Genomic DNA, 22,339 nt, shown 5'->3' on the forward strand with positions numbered 1-22,339 from the left:
CACACACAATGCCCATCCAATGCATGACATAGGAAAAAATTAAACTTGGCTCCAATTCATTCTTCATACTGGGACAAATACCTGATTGTTGTTCCTCAAACCACTTGTTAAAGGCCATGTCCAGACTTCAGGCGAAGCTGAATTAGTAGCAACTTCCTGACATGCCAAACTACGCACCTTTGAGCTTTTTGAATCTTATAGTCATTTTAAAATCTTTCAGTGATCATCTTAATGATTTTTTTTAGTCCTTCTGTTGTCAGCAATCCTGCTAAAATGTTTAGTGAAATACAGAATAGCCACAACTATATACCACAACTACTAACTGTAAGTCATTATCAATCAATCTGTTAATTATTTTTCCACTCAGCAGATAGAATCTTTGGTCTTTATAATGGCATAGAAAAGTGAAAAATCATTGTGGCATCTTTTATTGTTTTGTTTTATCTGACTAACAGTCCAAAACCGAAGCATATTTAATTCATAATGATGCAGAATGTAATAAAACAGCAAATTTTCACGCTGTAGTGAGGAGAGAATACTTGGAATGCTGGTTTGAAAAGGTCCAATAGTCAGTTATCAAAACGTTTACTAAATAGTTTTTTGTTCTTTAACTAATCAATTAATTGACTGATCTTGTAGCTCCAAAATAAAAACAGATGATGGCTTTACATTGTGTTTTTTATTAAAAAAGTAAACGAATGTCTCATAACAGGTTGTTTTTGACTTTTTGGATGAATATACATTTCAGATTAAAAAGATGGATGTGGTTTTATACTGATTGATGCATCGTAAATGTACGGAGCTTTAGGTTGGGATGCGGTGTTATGAAGGTGGCCCAGGACAGAGAGGTACAGCTGGGACAGGTTTCCAGGTGTCCTGGAGAGTCCTGAAGACGGTGGATAGGTATATCTAAGGGTGGGTCCGGTTCATGGCCTAGGCTGTGGCTGGGGTTGGGGCTGGGGTGTAGTGCTGGTCACGGGACTCTGTCACCAGCCTGGGGGCCACTGACACAGTCATCTGGGGCAGTAAAGTGCTAAGAATGGTTGGCATTGTCAGCCAGCCCCGGCCCCTGAAGGGCCTACAGAAACAGAGGGGCTACGCTTCACAAACAGTGGCTCTCGTCAATAAGGAGCCTCTTCTGTTCACGGAAGAGCCTGAGAGAGCGATATTTATACACTGGCTGCATGTCCCTACTGCTTTTTTGTGTCACCAATAACTTGCTTCTTCGTAATACTCAGTCCTTTAGCTAATATATTAGCTGTACACCATATAATACCAAAAGAAGCCGTGACTGTCTCTAAGCTGTGGGTATTCATACGTGTTTGAACTGATCTATTTGTTTATATTTCAGTGGAATAGCTATTTTCTGATTGGTTATTTTTAACACACAAAATATGTGATTTTCTGTCTGGTTGTTTGTCCTACTTGAAACTGTGTTAAACTTTCACAGACTGCATTGTTTTGCACAGTCGACTCTGACACTGAGGCAACTAAAAATGTATCTTTACTTAACATCCAACCCTCAAAAGTGCTTGTGAAACAAACAGCACCAGCATCTTTTAAAAATTCAGAAAAGTGCATTTGAGTGCATTTTTAACTACCAGTGTTTACATCTGCGTTTGGTGTGCTCATATTTTTTAGTGCTTAGTAAACAAGCTCTTTAAAAACAGCCTAAATGGTTTCAGCTGAGTTTATCAAATTGCTTTTAATAGTAAATTCTCCCTGTTTGCTTATAGCTTCTCAACAGGACAATAAATGATGTTAACACAGACGTTCAAATTATAACTGCATTAATGCGAAAGAACTGAGTATTTTCTTCAAACCAATAATAAAAGACCTTAATCCAGATTAACAAAAACCTTTGTGTCGCTTGTTAAAATCAGATGACCCTACTGTCAGCTGACTGAGGAATAATCAAAGGGGGCACTATGGAAGTGTGTTTGAATACATCTGTGAGTGTGTAGTTGTGTGTGTTTGTGTGCGTGATTTCTGAGGAAAAGCAAGGAGTGGTTTTAAGCTGAACTGTAGAATCTGATCTGCTGGATGCTCAGTGGGAATCCATCTACACAAACCACTGTCCTTAAGGTTGTTAGAGCCCCCTGTGGGACTGAGTCTTTCTCTCTCCCACTACCCCTCTTAGGCTCTCTCTCGCTTTCTCTTTCTGTCTATCTGTTCAGTCCTCTCTTGAGGCCACATAGCGATAGCAGAGAGGATGTTGCAGAGCACATGAGAACACATGCCAAGCCCTTTCCAAAGTGTGTGTAAAACCTTTTCAGTCAGGGCATCACTTTGCATCTTCCGTGTACCCGAGATGTGCTGTTCCTGTCACTACCTGTGTTTCCATAATGTCTATTTATGTTTGTTTTGAAGTATTGCATTAGAAAAACTTATTGAAAATTGCAACATTTGAAAAAAAATAAAAACAACAAACAAAAAAAACATGCCCAGTTTTACAGAAAAGTTAAAAATAAAAGAGTTCATTGCACATAATGGGCGAATAACTTCTGTTTTATTTAACTCACATGACTGATCAGCTGTTTCTGCTTCTTCTCTTGTCTTTGTCTTTGGACAGCATAAAACATGGCCAATCCTTGCAACAATTGCAACTTTGCTGATTAAAAACAGTTCCTAGTGACGTCTCTGTAAGGATGTCCCGATCCAGTCTCACAAATCAGGGTGGATCATTAACTGATCAGCATCGGCACAAACTTAAACCCGATCCTTTGTGCTTCGGCTGTAACACAGGTGTCATAAAGGGAGAGCACAATTTGTTGTAGGACACAAGGGATGCAAATTTTGAATGATTTTCTTAATAAATGCAGCAATATCGGTGAATAAATATTTAACTGATAATCCAAATTAAGCACAGTAGACATTCATCCCGTGTGCTGTGGCTCAACCAGGTGCTAAAGCTAATCGACGGTGCTTGAAGTGTGTGTTATTATTATTATGTAGGAAATGGAACTGGATCAGATCAGCAGATACTAAATATTAAATGACTGATTGGATCTGGAGCAGGAAAACTTGGTCAGGACTTCCCTCCTTCTCTCTATTTTTTCTCGTGGATTGCCAAAGTTCTGTTTCTACTCCGTCTTTAAGGATCTTTAGCATTTGGCAAAAAAAACTGGGCTGTGATCCAAATCACATACTTTTTACTTTAAGTACTGCGACTGCCCTCACAAAGTTTGTACCGTTTCATGCTGTATGCTTACAATTGTTACCAGCCAGAAGTGCAAAATGACTTGTCATCTGTCTGCGCTCTCTGTGGCTCAAGCTTGCTTATAGTTTGCGAGACGTTGTGATATATGTGATGTAGCTGCGCAGAGGATTGTGGGTCAAAATGACCAGAAAGACATGCTGACTTGCATACTTCAAAATCAGACCAGATGTGGCATTTTTGGTATGTGACATTTGTACATTTGACATACTGTGTATTGGCATACTAAATATTTTGTGACATTCTATATAGGATGGTACTATGGATATTTGATTGCAACTCTGGTTATGTTTCTAGCTTCTTCTACTCTGTTTATTACAGGCATGTGTAAAGTTGCCCATACTGCCACCTTCTGTCAACAGTTCACAGCCAAGTTTATTCACTCCAAAGCAGTTAATGGGGAAGAGACTGATTTGCAATTTTTAAAAAAAAAAAAAAAAGAAGCAATATTTTTAAGTTCACTACCAATTTTCTTGAGCTATATGGAAACATGGCTGCAGTTAATTGTTTTCCTTCCCATAAGGTGAATTTTTACATAATTGTTAAACTTAGAAAAAGCTTAGCCGGCATTTGAAAACAGTGAAGGGAGCCTAAAGCTGCCCAGCATAAAGTGCTTCATGTCACAAGATTAGCTACACTGCCAGTGTGTTTTGAAGTTGTTTGTAGAGACCAGAGAGACGGCCTCTGTTTAGTCTGATCAATGAGCTAAATCAAATTAGAAGGACCAAGCTGCTCTATGACAGATTTTAACTTGTGTCTCTAAAATCTGTACATAATAATTTACAGTGTGAGAAAAGTAAATCACCGTTACTGTTGTTTCAGGTTTAGATTGTTTGTAGGTCTGTGTTACTCTTCTGTGTTCGGCGTTCAGTGTGATCAGCGTTGCGGAGAAAAATAAGAATTTATGTTCCACTTAAAGAAGGGGAATTGTGGCTATAAATAGAATTTTATTTTTGGGTTAAAATGTGCGTCCATTTTAAAGGACAGGGACACAGAGCGAGGCTCGTGAATGGCGGATATCTGCGAGTGTGTTACTGTGTGTTGACCACACACACACACACACAGACACTGTCTCACACACACACACACACACGTGTATACCTTTCTACCTCACACACACGCACACACACTCCCTGCTGTTGACCAGGAGTGTAAAGCCACAGTCTGCTGGAGGACAGCAGTGGCGCTGCAGGTTCCCTGCTCAGAGATTGTGGAATGGTCGTCCATAGACGCCCCCCTCTCCCCTCCGCCTCCCCCGATTACTCCTCCTCTCTCCCTCTTTCTCTCTTCACTGAGACTCCCCCCCCTCCACCCCTCTGTCGCTCCCTTTTCTCCCCTTCCACCCCCCCACCCCCCTTAGAGCTTATGTAAACTAGCTGTGGAGCCAGGGCAAGCTGAGGCTATTTTTAGCAGCAGCACTGCAGAGCAGAAACTGGCTAGGGTCACGTGTGCGCAGCCGAATCAAAGGGAGTATCCCGGCAATGCGCTGTAAACAAAGGGAAGGTCAGTAGCAGAAGGTGAGACACAAAACGCCTCTGTGTTGGTTTTGTGTGTGCGACTGTGTGTGTGCGAGAGTGACTGTGCACTGCCTGGCCATACCTTCTCCTCTCTTAATGCCCCGACATAAAACAAATCATTGTGAGTGTATGAATGCACCCATATGCCTTCCTGCTCACTCTGTCTCCCCCTACTCTCCACACACACACACACACACACACACACACACACACACACAGCTCAACCATTTCTTCCACTGCTACAGACAGAGAGGGGGAGCTGAATTGATCAAAGCGGGGTTTGACACGCAAGGAGACACTTTGCTGTCTAATCATGACAGGGGCTCCCAGCTCCTCCTCGCTCTCCCCCGGCCTACCAGAGCGAGCAACAGCCAGACTCGACGCCATGCAAAATCCATCAAAGAGCACATGACCACGTGTGTTTAGCATTGACATTAGCATGTTTTGTGTCACATGGGGATTTCAAAGCCCGCTCGGAGTTTGGCCAGGTTGTGTGTTTGCTGCAGCTCAGGTTTTGTAGCCCGCAGGCCCGGCTAGCAGCGAGGCCCGGAGGGTTAGCGGTGTCCAGCCACACCCAGGCAAAAGGTCTCCCTCCACCTTGGCCACTAGTCAAACAAGCTTCAACTTTCACCTCCTGTGGAATGTGGTCAGAGGGGGGCTCGGAGCTATTAATAGAAAGCTTTTATATTTTTTTTGTGTCACGGTGGTTTGTTGACAGTTTGAGCTGGAGGGTGTTTCATCAGGCTCGGCTGAAGGAGGTGGCTTGGGGGCTCACTTAAGTAAACACCTCGGCTCCTGGTTTGGCGGTTTTTGGTTGGAAGATTTATTGTCGTAGGCATTCTCAACCTGGGATTTTAGAGCTTCATTATACCTACGGCCACAAGAGACGGCGAGAGAATATGGCGTGCCAGGGAACATCCGCTTCCTCCTCTTCTTTTGCCGTTGTGGTTTTTTTGGAGTGATACTGTACTCTAAAGCAATATTTATTCAGAAAAGTAATTCCAGTCCACACCTGATGTGCTTTTCCAGCTGGTTAAACAAAGGCGTAATGTGCTTACATGTGTTTTACTTCCTAGTTTGTCTGTCTCTTCCTTATAACTAAACTGAAGCTCATATAAATTAATTAAATGATTAGGTAATGAACAGGAAATGAATTAGCAACTGTTTTGAGAATTTACTAACAATTTCAGTTTTGTTTATTTATCAAACATAAGATTTTCTAAATTATGTGGATTTGGTGCTTTTCTTGTGCTTTTGTGATTCAAGAATATATTTACATAAGGGTTTCACAAAACAAGTAGTAGCAGTTGTAACCTTATTTTTTCTTTTTACTTTTGCTGAGTTTGACATTCCTCAAGTTTAAATGCAACCAGTTAAAATGTATGGTTAGGTTGAACAAAACCAGGAGGTGTGTTTGACATTAGATCTAGCATATCTAAGTGCTGTGTAGTGAAGTGAAGAGTGATAAATCAGTGTATATTATCCATTTAAGATCTAATTTTACTAAATGAAAAACTGAGTAGGATTAGTTTTATTTTTCAAAGGAGCTATAGGAACAATCTGCAGTACCTGTTTGGGTTCTCTGACCCGGTTCCTACCTGTTCGTTGGCAAAGTAATGACACCGTAAACTCAATGCTCAGATGTTGTAATAATCACCAAAAGATCAAATCACTTCACTTGTATTGCCTTTGTTCTGTTGATATCACAGAAGTGACGGATGAAAGTGCCTTGGTAATTCGTACAGACTTACATGTGGACTGCCTGTACCTCAGCGTGTCTTCGGCTGCTTTCAGTTTTGGAGTTTGCAGTTTACGCTTGGCCATAACACATTATTTTCCAGTGTGTAAATAACCCATCTCACAGGACTCCTGTTAACCACTACGTGACTTGGAACATCCTTATCAGTTATCTCCATGTTTAGCTTTTAACTTTTGTGTATTGGGATGCACCAATGCTGCTTTGTGTCAGAATAAGAATATTTTCAAACTGCCGACATTGCTCCTTCCGTGCCTAGCTGCTCAACTAACAAGAGGTTGACTGCCGTAAAGTGGCGTCAGGTCTGGTTGTATCACCGTATCGGACTGATTTTTCCATCCTGGTATCAGTGCATCTCTACCTGTTTCTTCACATCTGACACCGCATCCGTCAAGTTGTGACAGAACTCGCTAACTTTCTGTCTCCTTACATGCTACACACTTCATGTTACATTCCTCCCCTTCACTGCAAATGCGACTTATTTTTAGTTGTGTGCTTGAGACGGTGGCCCTCTAAAATAATCTGTCTTCATAAGCCTAAATTTGCTTTGCCCTCCCACCAAACACACACAGTGACACACACACACAGTGCAGAAAGCTAGCACAGAGCATGGTTCTGCTTTGTGTTGATGTATGGGAGAGTCTGGGAATGGAAGGATACAAGTGCAGCCTGGCTTAGGAAGAGATGGGGGGATAGAGAGACACACAGAGAGAGAGAGAGAGAGAGAGAGCGAGAGAGAGAGAGGAGTGGTATGGACTGACTGGGGTTGCCATGGGAACCCAGCTGCTAAAACCAGGCAGGGTCAGTGTGGAAGAGAGGATGTGTGCAGCAGGAGCGAAGGGATGCCACCCCGAGGCCAGTTTTTGAACTACACAAACAGCACATACAGGCCCGGACGGCTCGAGTTCCGGCTGAGTTTCATCCAGAGAAGCTGCATGTTTAACGTAACGCATGAAAAAGGTATTTAGCTTACTGTTTGTAGTCAAATGTCTTTCTTCCTGTGCAGTTATAACTGACTTGTAATCACCAGGTGGTTCAGCCTGTACAACTTATGCTATGCAAGCTGCAGTTATACTGTAGACTCCCTTGTCTGATATTAGTCATTGGTTATTGACTTTTGATTAGGGGCAAAAGAGGAAAAGCTCATTTTCACTGGGTCATCGGTAGACTTCCAATTGGAACAACTAATTTGACATGGAGGCTGCTGTTGTTTACGGGCGAGAGAATTGAAACCTGCTCAATATTGTTGATTAGACTATTTTTACTTGGTTTTCTATTTTTGGCACAGACTAATTTGGTAGCTGACAGATAGCGTATCGATGTTGGGCTTCAATATTATTTAGAGAAACCTATAAGTCAATTTCACAGTGAGAACTGCATTTGGGAGCTCCGCATGGGACACGGTTCAGGCCTGACAGAGTCCCCATGTTCCCTCTGTAGCCTGAATTTGGGGACTGAGTCTATTTTAAACAGAGGTAATGTAATGGTCCACGTAGACACTGAGCAGAGACAAAAGGGCATTGCAATGTATTTTACATTTTTATACAACACCTTTCAAAACCATGACTTGATGCGGGCCTGGAAGGCGAATTGGCGGCCTTGAGATAAAGCAGGCACTTTTGTTTACACAAGATTTGGTTTGACTTTCAGGAGTGTCTCCGTTCTTGCTCCTATATTTAGGAAGTACCCACTGAGCCGTTGATGGATTTGTCTAGTTTCAGATCCATCTCCCAAACTGCACAGTGTTCCTGTTTGGATGGATGAGTTGAACCCCGGGCTCAGATCTTTCCACCAGGTGACCAGGATCCTGCACAGCTCCACCTTCACTTTGTCCCGCTGCACGTGGCTCTGTGGGCTGTACCAGCTCAATACATCTGACAGTCTGTGTTATGTGATGAGCTGTGTAGTGCTGCTGGTTTGTGAGGATACTGGTTTTGTGAGTGGGGATAGATGAAGCATAAAGGGACAAGTTCTCAAGTTACAATTCAGATTACAGTATATCCTCCAGATTGCTGTAGAGCTAAAATGATGAGGCATTCGATAGAAAGTAAATAATCAGCAAATATTGTAACCATCAATCATCATTTTTCAATCAAATCAACTCGCAAAACATTTTTTTCACCCTCTCCAGTAAAAGTATTTGCACCTCCTCTGTTGTAGATTTGTGTAGATTTGTTATTTTCTGATTTTGTACTGTTAACCAGACAAAACAAGATATCGGCGACACTGAGGCTCCTGGAAATTACATTATTTTCTGACATTTTATACCCCGAATGTTAAGAAAATAATGAAGCGATTAATCAACAATGAAAATAGTTGTTTGCTGCACTCATAAATCCACAAATTAAGATAATGATGTAATTTGATTCGTTTTTAGTTTCGTAAATTTGTGTGAGTTTTAGCAATGAGCTGTTTGTGCTGTGACTGTGACATTTCTGCTTTTGCATTTCCTCAAGATCATTTCTTTTTCCAATAGCATCGGCGGTGCAGTGATGGTAGTTTACTGTAGTTTTGACGTTTAAGCTACTTAAAGTTGTGTCTTTTTCCTTTTTATACTCTAATTGTTACTCATCTGATTTCCCAGTATAACCTGAAACACAATTGTACAGAAACAACTATACATAGTCCCGACTGAAAACATTTAAATAAAACTATGCCAGCAGGAAACAGTGTGCGATGGCGCTGCTGCCGTGTTCAGCAGTGAGTTTTGAAGCGCTGTCACCAGCCAGTTGGAGACTAAAGTGAAAGTCCATTATGCTGGCCTGAGCGGCTCAAAATATGGAAACTATTGATTGGATCCTCTACACTGCTAATTAAAGATGGTCCGCTATTTGTAAAAAGTCAACCCAATTATCAAATGAGCACATGAGGCTGGGTGCTGCTTGTTGGTGTAAAGGTTTCCATTCTGTTGGAGGGGACTTTTCCTCTGGCCTTTATTCCAGTGTTAACAGAGCTTTTTATCATCTTTTGACATCTTCAAGTGGCTTTTGTGCAGTTTAATGTAGTTCAATATTTAAATTGTTGAGTTCTGTTCTTCCCCAGATACCTACTTTGTTCTGTTTGAAGCTCTATTTGTATTTAGGTTTATTTGCTTGCTGTGGTTCTTTGTGACCTAATGGTGCAAAAAAAAAAAAAATCAGAGCTCTGGTTCTCAATGAAACTGGGTGACCCACGTACCCGAGCTCCAGTATGAGGCATTTTATTACCCCCTGCTTCTGCACTGCTACCACCACCATCATCTTCCCTCTGCCCCCTTTTTCTGCTCAATGGGCAGCAACATGTGACCTGGACCACGTGGGGGCAGAAGCCTGAGGCCCCCCTGCATCAACTGTCCCTCAACGTATTGGTGTGTGTTGGTGTGGTTCAGGCTCTGTGTGTGTGCGTGTGTGTGTATTCATGCTTGTGTGTGTGTGTTTTATGGAAAGATGAGGCAAACAACACAGAAAGACCAGGCCAAGTCAAGTGATACTGTCCATAACAAAGCCTATACATAGCAACACAGACTGGCCCGCAGCACCAGTACAGTGTGTTTAAGCTAAATACAGAGCCAACCCAACCCTGAAGAGAGAAACAGTAGGACTGCAAGAGACTAGATAGTAGGGAACTTTTTTATTGTCAACCTGCTAATTCAGAACAAACTTTCATGGAGTAGTAAAAGGCTTCTTCATAAGGAGGGGGTGGGGGGGTCGCTGTGTGAGGATACACAGATAAATTAGAAAGTACAGCTAATTTAAAAGGGACTGATGCTTGTGAAAAGGTTTCAGAGTGGCAAGAGATTCATAAATGTCAGAGCACACTTTGGCCTGTATGTACTGTACACATACTAAAAACAAACTGGTGGCCTTTTATCCCTCAAATCCACAAATCTGACAAAAATGACCACATCACACAAAGATGTCGGATGCCAACGTAGAACCGTTCTTGGGAGGAAATTGAAGAAAGCAGCGCAAACCACAGATTTCCCTGGACCTTAAACCCAGCTCGTCTATTTGTAGCACTCGACCAGAACAGCCGTGGTCTCTGTAAACTGCACCCAAACCTTTTGATAAGGCATTATCAGGACGGCCGCTCGGTAATCAATGTTATCTTTTTCTGCATTTTTCCTGGATCCAGGACCCTTGTTCTTTTTTTTTCTTGCCTGGTATGGAGACTATATTTGGATCTCCAGTGCTCTACCAATAGTACTTCTGTCACATGGCAGTCACAAAGTGCTCAGTAATTATAACCTAGCTAGGTTTTTGCGAGGAAGGCTGACTAAAAATACTCCCACATTGTTGCAGTGATGGGGCAAAAGCTGGAGATTTTTTTTTCTCTTTCTTTTTAAGGTTTTGCCTGTTTTTGTGTGCGAATACGTGTTTGTGTCTGCTCAGGGGAGACGAGTGTGTGTGTGATACATGGCTGTATATTGTGTCTTTTTAACGCACTGCAGTTCAATGGGTTTGCTGGATGTGTTTGTCTTGTTTCCAGAGAAGCTCTAATTGGTAAATAGATGCAGTTAATTGTGTGATTTGATGAATGTGATTGATGTTTTATGACACAAGTCACCACTGTACACCAAGTTATCTCAGATTTTGCTGATGTGGGTAGTTTGTTTAGGGGTTTTGTCACTAAATTATACATGTTGTCTGTTATGGAGCTGAATTCCATTCAGCACATATTGTGGTAATCAAATAATCATTCCGATTTTTTCAGAATTTTCCTTTTTTTTTGTCTTATGTGATAACATTTAGGTTTTGTCTGACTTAACAGGCAGTTTATTTCCATTGCCTGGTGGCATAGGACATTGTGGTGGATGTTTTTCACTGTATTCATATAACATGAGCAAACTGTTAGTTGCATTATAGTTTTTAAGATTTCTCATTCGTGAAACATTCCTGAATATCTGCATTGTTTGCACAAACTAATCGAGTCACGTTCTTTGTGTTTTTTCAATGTATTGCTGCCTTTTAGCACCCCACCAACTGTCTGGTGGGGCAGTTATCATCGTCTTCAGTCAGCAGAAATAGTTATCTGTCTTCATAAGATGCTGACAGAGCAGTGGTTCCCACCCTGGGTGTTGGGAAGTGAGGTAATAAGATGACATCCTGGGTCAGAAACAAGAGAAAACTCAATGATCACGCAGGAAAACATGTACTTTTTTTTTTCTAACTTCTGCTTCTTGTGAAATAGTATGTGGTTTTGCTTCTACAGCCTCAAATTATAGAAATTAATAAGAATTTTAATGAAAAGTGCCCATTCACAATCACGTGGCTTCATGATGGTCTATAGATGGTCTTGTGTTCAACTTAGCTTTATATGGCAGCTTTCAATCAAATGTGCAGCCTGAAGTGACGCTCAGAACCAGATAGTTCAGGACAAGTCCATTCAGTTTTGCAGTCTGGCCAAAAAGTAACAACCGTCCAAAGGTCGGGTTGTAAGTTAAAGACAGAAAAGAATTGTGGGAATTTTACGTGCTGGCTTAGACCTACGATCAGCCTGGTTAATAAGTACACAGCATAGTGTGTACTAAAATAATAAAGAAGCAGTTTTTAGATCTCATTTAAGGCTGTGGTAATGTGTGAGGAGCAGCTTGTCATTATTTGTTGACCTTAAAAAGCATATTAAGTAATTGACTTTATTTAGCTGTACATCTAATCAGTACCCACATTAAAACCACAGTCAGGGAAAGTGAATAGCACTGATTATCTCATTACAATGGCACCTGTCAGGGCTTGGTTGTATTAGTCAGCAAGTAAACGGGCAGTCATTCTTGTTGTGCTGGAAGTAGGGAAAAAGGGCAGTGCAAGGATCTGAGTGACTTTGATAAGGACCAAATTGTGATTGCTAGATGACTGGGTCAGACGATCTCCTGCAGCAGGAGTTGTGAGTTGTTCCTGGTGTGCACTGGTTAGTACCAAAAGTGAGCCAAGGAAGGGCAACTGGTGAGCCTCCGACAAGGCGATGGGCACCTAAAGTTCATTCACGGGGAGGGACGTCTGTCCAGTGGGGTCCGATCTATACAAGAAAGGTGTCAGAACTAGGGGTGTAATAGCACCTTGGTTTTAAGGATGAGATCTGTTTCTTTTTTGTAAAGTGAAAACAGGAAATACAGAATATATAACTTAACACTGGTGTACAGATGTAACTACTAATATTACCAATGGTTGTAACCTCCCAATAAAAAATAAAATTTACAAAATATATAAATCAAAATATAGACTCTTAAATACCACTTTTTTTTTTTTTAAAAGTGCATCAATTAGAAAATATAACTGAGCTCAAATCGTACTTTCATCCATATTACTAGCTTTTAGCTTCACACTAGGACTGCTCAACACAAATAATCTTTCAAATCAAAAATACACAATATCCATCAAAGTGCATAGTTTTGTCTATTTAACTGTGTCATAAGGTAACTCTCAGTAGCCCTGTGTGTCCACGTTGGTTTGTGACAGTGACAGCAGATGTGTAGGATATGTTGTGTACAACTGTAGCTTGTGTTGGTTCATAAAAGGCTGCTCTGACTTTCTGGCTGAAATACGAATGAAAGGGAACTTCATAGCACGGCTCAGTTACTTTTGGTAATTGTTTAAAACACGTGTTCTCGACAGAGGTTGCATATTCACTGCTATAGAGTGATGGCACTTACTTTTTTTTCTTGCGCCACTAAGGTTCACATTTGGGTGACGCCTACATACCTGATTGCATATGAAGGATATCAGCATGTAGCTTTATCCAATCCAGCTTGTCCATCATCGTTGTAGTTCGCAAAGGAAACCCTTGCATTCATGTGGATGTTACTTTGATGCGTTTCACTGACTTAAACACACCCCTTCATGGCACCACTGGTCCCTCATGGCTGTGGCCTCTTTCAGCAGGATAATGCTTGCTGCCACACTGCAAACATTGTTCAGAAATGGTTTGAGGAACATCACAAAGAGTTCAAGGTGCTGACTCGGCCTCCCAGTTCCCCAGATCTCAGTCCGACTGAGCATCTGTGAGATGTGCTGGAAAACCAGTCCAACCTCGCAGCTTCCAAAGGGTCTGCCGCTGATGTCTTGGTGCCTAAAACCACAGGACAGCTTTATATTGGTGGCACGAGGCAGACCAACGCAGTGTTTGGCATGTAGTTTTAATGTGGCGTCTGATTGCTGTATAGCTTAAATTACAACTGACATTACATTTACATGTTTTTTTGCACAATGTTTTTCTGTGAAGGTTAGTGTCTTTGATCCACAACAGAAAATGGTATATTCAAATTCATTTTAAAGGCCTCTTTATTGTATGTGTCGCATCTGGCGACCTAATAGATGAGTGTACTGTACATGTATATGAAATTAGTATGAGAAAGTTGAGCAATCTTTCAGAAATAGCCTTACTTCTCCTTTTGTGCGGACTGTCTGAGGCAGAAATAGTCCGTGTGATGAAAACATTGTTGTCAGAGCACATGAGCAGCGTATCTGTTATCTAATGGCTCATAATAGAGCATTCATTCTCGGTTATTTAATTCTAGTTGGGTGTTTTTAGGTGTGTTACTGTGAGGGCTGAAGTGAAAACCAACTGACAGGCGTTCCTGACTGAAACATGCAGAAAACCCAAAACGCTGATCTTCTGTGCATCAAGTTTCCTGTATGCTGCAGCCCTGTTGTCTTGTCTTGTGACATCCTGAAGCTGCTGAGGGTTTGGGTAGAAACTGAAGGATGGTGAGCCTGTTTGGTCCACATCTGTGTCCTACATACCAGAGTCACTCAGCAACTTCAGCTATAGACTCAAAGCTCTTCTTGTCCAGATATACCTGACACACCTTTATCACCTCTGCTCTCATAGAAAAATATATGTTTTACCTCCAATGTGTTTTCATCGTAGTGTTTTTTTGCCAGCTTTGCTGCGACTGGACTTTACTTTGTACTGAGATATTTCGCAAAGACTTGTTCATTCAACAATCCAAAATCAAAAGATAATCCTATGATTACGATAAAGGAAAGTAGGAATGTCTCAAATTTGATGAATAAATAATTAATAAACAAACCATATAAATAACCATTGCAAGAGAAAGCAGTTTATGCCTCCTTTGTGGGACTTTTAGGGGTATTTAAGTCTTTTTGAGGGTACCACATTTGCATTTTGTGCTGGCAAACATATTTGTACGACTCGTGCTTCAAGGACATTTTTGCTTTGGGCCCCAGAGTTGGTTAATTTCTAACTCTGTTGTGCTCCACTGTTGCTGCTGTGGTAAAGCAGTTAAGCTAGCAGTGAACTACATTGTATGAAGAGACTTGCTACAGTTGGAAAGACGGTTTACCTTCTGCCTTCAAACACCCGTCAAGTGTGTTTTTCACAGTCGCATAGCAATAGGCCTTTTTTGAAAATGTGTTTTTTTAAAACTATGTATTTTGGCCCTTGGACCGGCCTTGTTAGAGTCTCTACGGTGTGATCCAGATCATCCAGGGGCCCCTGTGACCGTGTGTCCCCCAGCCTCGGTGTCCTGAGCCTGCCTGCTGTGCTGCAGAGAGGCCCAGCTGCTGCCGTTGCTGCTACCGCTGCACATGCTCTCTCAGTAGTGAAGAGATGGCAACAGCAAGCTGTCTAACCTCCACAATAACCGCCTTATGTAATCACTCTGGCTGGAGACAGACCAAAATAGCCCAGACTGAGCAGGCCTGCCCTCTTGTGGCATGCAGCTGCCTCAACACCGGCCTACCAGGCCTCGACAGGGAGCCACACATGGCGGCCGACTCATGCAGCATTCACTGTAGCCCGAGCGAATGTCTAAATATTTGTTTTCAGAGGTTTGTACAAAAGATAGTGATAGATAATTTGTGCGTTGTTGTTGTTCAGTTTGGTGATCTGGCCATGGTTACTGGATGGGTTCATATAAACGACCACATTTATTTTTGGATGGGTTTAGCATGAAAATGAGATGGAATGTGGCTCACTGCTTATGATGTAGTTTTTATTTATTGTAGAATCAATATTTATGGAGACAAATGTCTTTAATTTCACTGCTTTGCTTTATGATGACATTCTGTTTCTTATATATAATGTCTGCCGCCTGTGGAAATGGTTAGACCTTACTGCAAAAACTAAGCCTGTTCTGTTTCTGTTGTTGCAGTTTCCTGGACAGAATTGACTCTGTAAGACAGAGCGACTACACACCAACGGACCAGGTCAGTTCTCCTGTTAATCTGCTCAGTATAAAATGTGTAAATCACCTCCAAAATCTTCTTTGTACTTTTTTTTTTTTCTGTAACTGGATGTCTTTTTGTGTCTGTTACGTACAGGACCTGCTACGCTGCCGAGTGTTAACTTCAGGGATTTTCGAGACGAGGTTCCAAGTAGATAAAGTGAACTTTCAGTAAGTCTCTGCTCAGCTTTCACAAACACATAAATACATAATCAAGACATGTAGCTGCTACAATTGTTGATTGATCATTTATTTGTATATTTTTGGTTCCAATTTTGGAAAAAATAAAAGAAAATACTTGTGGAGTCTCTGAAATACAGATAAAAAATAAAATAAAAAATTTAACAGTGAAGTAAAAAGAGATGAATTCCCTCATTTTAACATACCAAACACAGAAACCACGTTCTTCCGGCTCATTCTGTCACACTTTATGAACAAAACATTTACAAGTACTAAGCAGGTAGTATTGTCTTTGCTCCACCTCTGCCGTTACATTCCCTCTTATGTGGTAGCTTTTCTTAACTCTATCAACCAGTCCTGAAAAGGTGACTTTCTGGGCATTTTCAGATGTTTCCAGTCACGTTCCTTATTCAAAAAGTTTATCAGTGTCTCCATTTTGCATCAAAGTTGTACCAGTAAGCCCAGGTGAGATTGACGTCTCGCGTATTGCTGCTATACATACCACGACCTCGTGTTCAGAGCCTGAAATGTCATAAGTTTGCTCCTTGTAGCAGCTGGGCGTCCTTGAACAAAACACTGAACCCCAACCTGCTCTGCAGCTGGAAGCTGAGGTGGACAAGCGCGTCATCTAAGTGACTAAAATGCATAATGAATCCTCTGTGCTCAGCCAGTGTGATTTCTGAGCTCGCTCAAAGTTATTTACCATTGGTTACAGTTGTTGGAGCAGCTGATAAAGGTTAGAGTAAAGGTTTCGTAACTGCTTTGATGATGTCAGATGAGATGACCCATTTCCGCAGTCAGACACAACAGTCTTATTCTACCATGTGAAACAGGCCTTTGTATTGCATTATATCATCCTGAATGATTGATAATAAAGATGTGGATCATTAGTTCCCTCTTGGTGTGCAATTGTCATCATTCAGGTTTGATGACTTCCAAACATCCAGCCAGGGTCCCACAGGCTACTGACTCTACAAATAATGCTGTTCTTGGAATTATTTATTCATGAATTGATCATTCGTGCGTCCACAGTTGTCCCAATAACATTTAGATCTGAGCTCAGGAGCGCAGCTCAATAAGTCTTTTGTAACCATCTAAAAGAAATGTCTTCATATGGATAAGTGTAGCTATAAAACAGGCGTGCGAGTCTTCTCAGGCCAGCCAACTGCAGTACAACATGTACCTGACACCCTCAGTCCTGTCCCACCACAGATATGAACTCTTTGATCACAAGAGGGCAGCAGCGAGTGTGTTGTTGTGTCTGAATCTGACCCAGTATTTTGTCTCCACAGCATGTTTGATGTTGGGGGCCAGAGAGATGAAAGGAGAAAATGGATTCAGTGCTTTAACGGTGAGACTTTCAGCCTTTCTGTTCTTGTTTTCCTTCAGATAACCACACTGTACAACACATTCTCCTCCTATCACATCTCGTCTGTCTTACGGTATTTTCTTCCCGTTCCAACAATGCGCCGACTGATTCTTTTAATTTTTATTTTTGTGCACGTGCGATGGTCACAAAGCTGACATATTGCCTCTCCTCTCCTTCCAGACGTCACTGCTATCATCTTCGTGGTGGCCAGCAGCAGCTACAACATGGTAATAAGGGAAGACAATAACACCAACAGGCTACGGGAAGCTCTGGACCTCTTCCGCAGTATTTGGAACAACAGGTGAGGAGGAAGTTCACATTGAGTACTTACTCTCGTCTTGCTACCTGCTGTCCTAGCGAAGCTTCAGCAGTATCTAAAACTAAAACATCTCAAACACACCTCAGCCCTCTACCCTGGGCAGTTTCTGAAAGTTTTCTGCTCCTGTCACATTTTTTCCTCACTGTGGGCTCATTTTTTTTTACTGCAACATAAAGTCCAATACCTCTATGGGATCAGCGCAACCATGACTGGAAGTAGAGAGAACTCAAAATTGTTCATCAAATAAATCATTTTTTATTTTTCCAAGTACCCACAGGTGTTACCAATGTTGGAAAAAAAATGTGACTCTACGTACAATAGATATTTTACTTGTTAGATTTTCATTTCATTTCTTTGTTGTTTTAGATTTATTTTATTTTTTTTAACAGACTCTGGTACAGTTTATTTTCAGCAAAGTTTTAAATGGGTCATGTAGAATAAAGTTATTCTAATTAAAGTACCATGATTTTAGGCTTGGGTTGCATTAACAGAACATACAGTGCCACATGATAATTTCAACAACATTTGGAAAAACCTGACAGTTCTTTCTGTTTTTACAGTTTCTAGCTCACTAAATGGTGTCATTGTGGCACACATTTTTTTTCCCCGAACCTACCAGCAGTTTTGGGGCTCAGAGAAATAATCTTTAATTTAAAATTGAAACATTCTGGTGTCTTGACAGCCTCGGTGTTTTGTCTAGTTATGATTTTTACAATGATGAATGTAACTCAGCTCCTCAGCAGACATTTGAGAAGAAGGAACTGAAAGAGGCCTTTACATTTCTAAAAATAATTCAAAAGTTACAAGTCATTGTCTTTGAATGAGTCGCTCCATCTTGAATTCATTTTAGCTGCTGAAGTGAAGAAAGTCTGGATGTTTGTTTTAGTGAAAGTCCGAAAGTGTCCCTCACATAAATTTGAATGAATCGTGTAACTTAATTGTTGTGTTGAGTTCAGATACCAGAACCACCTCAGCTGTAAAGCCTACGTAGGAACATACAATTAAAGCACACAGCATTAAATATTAAATAAACATCATAATAAATCTACTATAAAGTAAAAGCTAGCTACTTGTTGTGACTAACTGTATAAGCAGTGCTGATGCATTTTTTTTAAATGGCTTCTTTTGTTGTTTGTTTTCTTTCAGATGGTTACGCACTATATCGGTCATATTGTTCCTGAACAAGCAGGACATGCTGGCTGAGAAAGTATTAGCTGGAAAATCCAAAATTGAAGACTACTTCCCTGAATATGCTCGCTACACCATACCAAATGAAGGTTTGTGCCCCGCCAAGTACAGCTGCGATGTTCAACACATTTTTAGTCTCTCGGTCTGTATTAACGGTGAATCTGCCTTTTTTTTTTTTTTTCCCAGCAACTCCTGAACCTGGTGAAGACCCAAGAGTGACGAGAGCTAAGTTCTTCATCCGAGACGAGTTTCTTGTAAGTATATATCAGTGTGTGTATGGACTGTGTGAAGTGAGGTGAAGTTATTTAGCGCTCGTTGCTTTGTACATGTAATACCAGCTGTGCATATGATGCCGCTTTGAACTTTCTGAACCATTTCTGCTGATGCTGACCTTCTCATGAGGACAAGCCGTCTGCAGATAAGCAACAAAAGGCTCCAGATTAACTTTTTCCCTGGTAGCACTGAGGCGACCCACTTTCTCAGTCGGTCGCACCAGCACATGATTTGGTCCCATTTTCATGGTGCATCGTGGTATTAATTAAACTTGCATGCTGCTGAACATTATTGTAAAGTTTGACTGCGGCTTGCTATTTGCAAAATGTTTTAATCAGAAAATATAGTAATTTTGTCTCCAGTATTTTTCTGGAAGATGGCTGATATCACTGGAGTTAACTCCTTATTTGCTGAACCTTTTCTTATTGCTGGACACTAGAATATACTTTTGTTCCCTTCACGCCTCACATGCAGGCTGAGGGGGATGCTAGCTAGCCGGCTGAAACTCAATCAGCCAAGTGCGTGACCAGGAATTACTTTAAAAAGAGCAAAATAAGATGTTCTAATGTCAGATTGCTGGTTTATTTTTCTATGAGCGACGCATTTTAAACATCAGTTCTGCAGTCGAACACATTTATTTAACTGTGAGGAGCTAAAATCACTGTTAAAACTCATTCACATGTTAGCCATAGGAACTGAATGTAGTGGACTACTTCTTCTTCACCGACTCATTTGTTATCTTCCGGCCTGCACCTGCACTATTTACCATCAGGTGTGTCTAATAAATAATCAGCTAGATAACATTTCATCATGGGAACAAGCTACATGGACACATCAGACAGACTGACGTACCGAGTGAAGAAGAAATAAACTGCTTTCCACCATGATGGCTACTGAAAATCAGCCTGATGTTCATCGTGCACTTGTATAAATGCGACCATGTACGCGCTCATATAACGGTCGCAAAACGCTCGGCGGCAAGTATTGTTGCCAGCATTGTTTCTGTATGTCCAGCCTGTGATTGAAGTTTTGCGTAGTGAATAATTTACACAGAATTGCATCATTTTGACATTTTCTGGAGCCTCCTCAGTGGATGGAGTTAATATGGAGTTGTTCCATTCTGTCTGCGCTCATGTTAGTCCTGTTTCCATTGTCACAAGACCTAAATAGAATTATTATTACTCATATTATTATTTTATTAGCAGTACTTCTATTCCTGTCGCAGTGGTGTCATCAGGCTTTAGTTAAAAAAAAAAAAAGTCTTCATGTTTGGTATTTGGATCTATTGTATTATGAACAGAGCTGTCTGATACAAGGCAGTTATTAATTGCATACCAGCAGTTTAATATAAGGAAAAAAATAAAAGGGCCTTGCACACCTCGCATAGAGAATAATCAGAGGACAGTGGATTGCTGTGTGGCGCTCTACGACATACGCTACGCTGCTCACGCGCCAGGTGAAGCCAGTTTCATTGATAATAATGGAAAGGATCTGTTGCAGCAGCTGCTCCTGGAAAAGGCCCAGCAGAGTGTAGAGGCTAGCCTGATTATGAACTGTTATTATTGTTATTATTTGTATTGTTGTTTTTTGTTTGTTTTTATAAACATTTAAGGATAAAAGAAACTAATTGTGCTGCTTTGGCTCTGATGCGGCCTGCTCTCCGTCTCAAGCAATGTCCCGCCCACAACTCTGTCTGATTGGCTGTTGCATGTCTCGAATACCAGCTAATCAACAATGAATGTTTACAGACGGGGGCAATGTGAGCATGTTTGCAGAGCGGAGTTGAGGACGTAGATCATGGGTGTCAAACTCAAAATACACCGTGGGCCAAAATAACAAACTGGGACGTGGTTGAGGGCCAGACTCGATATTTATTGAAAAATTGATTACAGTTGTGCATGTTTTCCTTTCCCTCCTGATATATAATGATAAACTTTTTCATATGGTAACAAACTTAAGTTTTGCTAAAACATGAAATCTGGACCAAGTAAAGCTTAATTAAAGTCTGTCCTTTGCATTCGTCAACAGATAATCTGCCCCCTACCTGTCTTGAAAGCAACTGGTTTCCATTTGTCGTTTGGTCCTTTTTTGTGAGGGGTAGCTTCAATTTTCGGCTGCAAGGTGGCTCGGTGGTTAGCATCGTTGCTAATGCTAAGAATGCTAATGAATGCCAACAGAAGGGGGACGGGACGCTTGCGGGTCTTCATTGACGCACCAACACACTAGCAGAGCATTCTGGGATATGTAGTATTAACAATGTATGCGCTATATACCGGCGGGCAGCTCCAGTAGACATTTGATATTATCTTGCGAGCCAAATATAATCAAATGCCAGAATAATTCCCTTGTTGGTGTCAGTGCACCCAGAACCTATTTTGCTGTCAGTGCTAGGCTAAGGTATTCACTAAAGGTATCTGAAATACCCAGAATGTCTTCCTAAAGTCAGACAGACTCGTCCCTCTTGTAGAGTCACAACCTGCAAAATCCAAACACAGCCATCACCACAAATCAGAACGTTAAGTATTTTCACTGTGGCTAGGGCTATGCTAACAGCTAAAGGGCTTGGTTAGCGGCTGAGTTAGGAGGCAGCCACAGATTACCCCGAAACAATGTCTGGAAAACAGTAACAAATAATGCTTTAAAATATGAGCCATTGTAGGCCAAAAAAATAACTAAAGAACAGGAAAACAGAGAAGAACAGCAGAACAAGATGAGACAAAGAGAGGAGAGCTACCCAGCTGTCTGTCTTCAATATTCAGTAATAGTAGACATTATAGTGAAGTAATGTAGCTATGAATGACAAAATCCCTGCTATCACATGCTGCTAAAGTGTGATGTTTAATGTACATTGGTCAATCTTGATTACCAATAATCAGTTTTAGCTCTAAGGAAACAAACGTATTGGTTGATCCATGGTCCTGTGTTGGAAGCGTCATGTGACGTCTCCTGTGTCTTCCTCCTCAGCGGATCAGCACTGCGAGCGGCGACGGCAGACACTACTGCTACCCCCACTTCACCTGCGCCGTGGACACAGAGAACATCCGGCGGGTGTTCAACGACTGCCGGGACATCATCCAGAGAATGCACCTGCGGCAGTACGAACTCTTGTGATGGGAGACCGTCTCCGTCAGCCTTCTGTGTTTTTCTCCACCATTCTGCATCCCTGATGAACCCTTCCTCCTCCTCCTCCTCCTCCTCCTCCTCTTCCTCCTTTACTCCTCAATCCCCAAAAAGAAACCCTCAACAAGCCCCCCTGACCTCCCCTCCTGTCGATGACTATGAAGTACTACTGAAGTGTGTCAAATCCTCTTTCTCTTTTTAACTTCTTAGCTTTTTGTACTTCTTTTTTTTTTTTTT

The 22,339-nt window shown here is 41.4% G+C and overlaps 1 protein-coding gene across 3 annotated transcripts in view; it reads left to right on the plus strand.

The window, feature by feature from the left end:
- Positions 1 to 22,333, plus strand: part of gnal2 (guanine nucleotide binding protein (G protein), alpha activating activity polypeptide, olfactory type 2) — a 53,992-nt gene extending 31,659 nt beyond the window's left edge. For all 3 annotated transcript variants that reach the window (XM_008279669.1, XM_008279670.1, XM_008279671.1), the window contains 7 exons: positions 15,582 to 15,636; positions 15,751 to 15,824; positions 17,126 to 17,184; positions 17,383 to 17,503; positions 18,668 to 18,798; positions 18,896 to 18,963; positions 21,947 to 22,333. In XM_008279669.1, the coding sequence (XP_008277891.1) occupies positions 15,582 to 15,636; positions 15,751 to 15,824; positions 17,126 to 17,184; positions 17,383 to 17,503; positions 18,668 to 18,798; positions 18,896 to 18,963; positions 21,947 to 22,093 (655 nt within the window). In that variant the 3' untranslated portion in view covers positions 22,094 to 22,333. The remainder of the gene's footprint in view (positions 1 to 15,581; positions 15,637 to 15,750; positions 15,825 to 17,125; positions 17,185 to 17,382; positions 17,504 to 18,667; positions 18,799 to 18,895; positions 18,964 to 21,946) is intronic.
- The last annotated feature ends 6 nt before the right edge of the window (positions 22,334 to 22,339 follow it).

The sequence above is a fragment of the Stegastes partitus genome, unplaced genomic scaffold (assembly GCF_000690725.1).
Source record: "Stegastes partitus isolate 25-593 unplaced genomic scaffold, Stegastes_partitus-1.0.2 Scaffold167, whole genome shotgun sequence".
Taxonomy (NCBI): Eukaryota; Metazoa; Chordata; class Actinopteri; family Pomacentridae; genus Stegastes; species Stegastes partitus.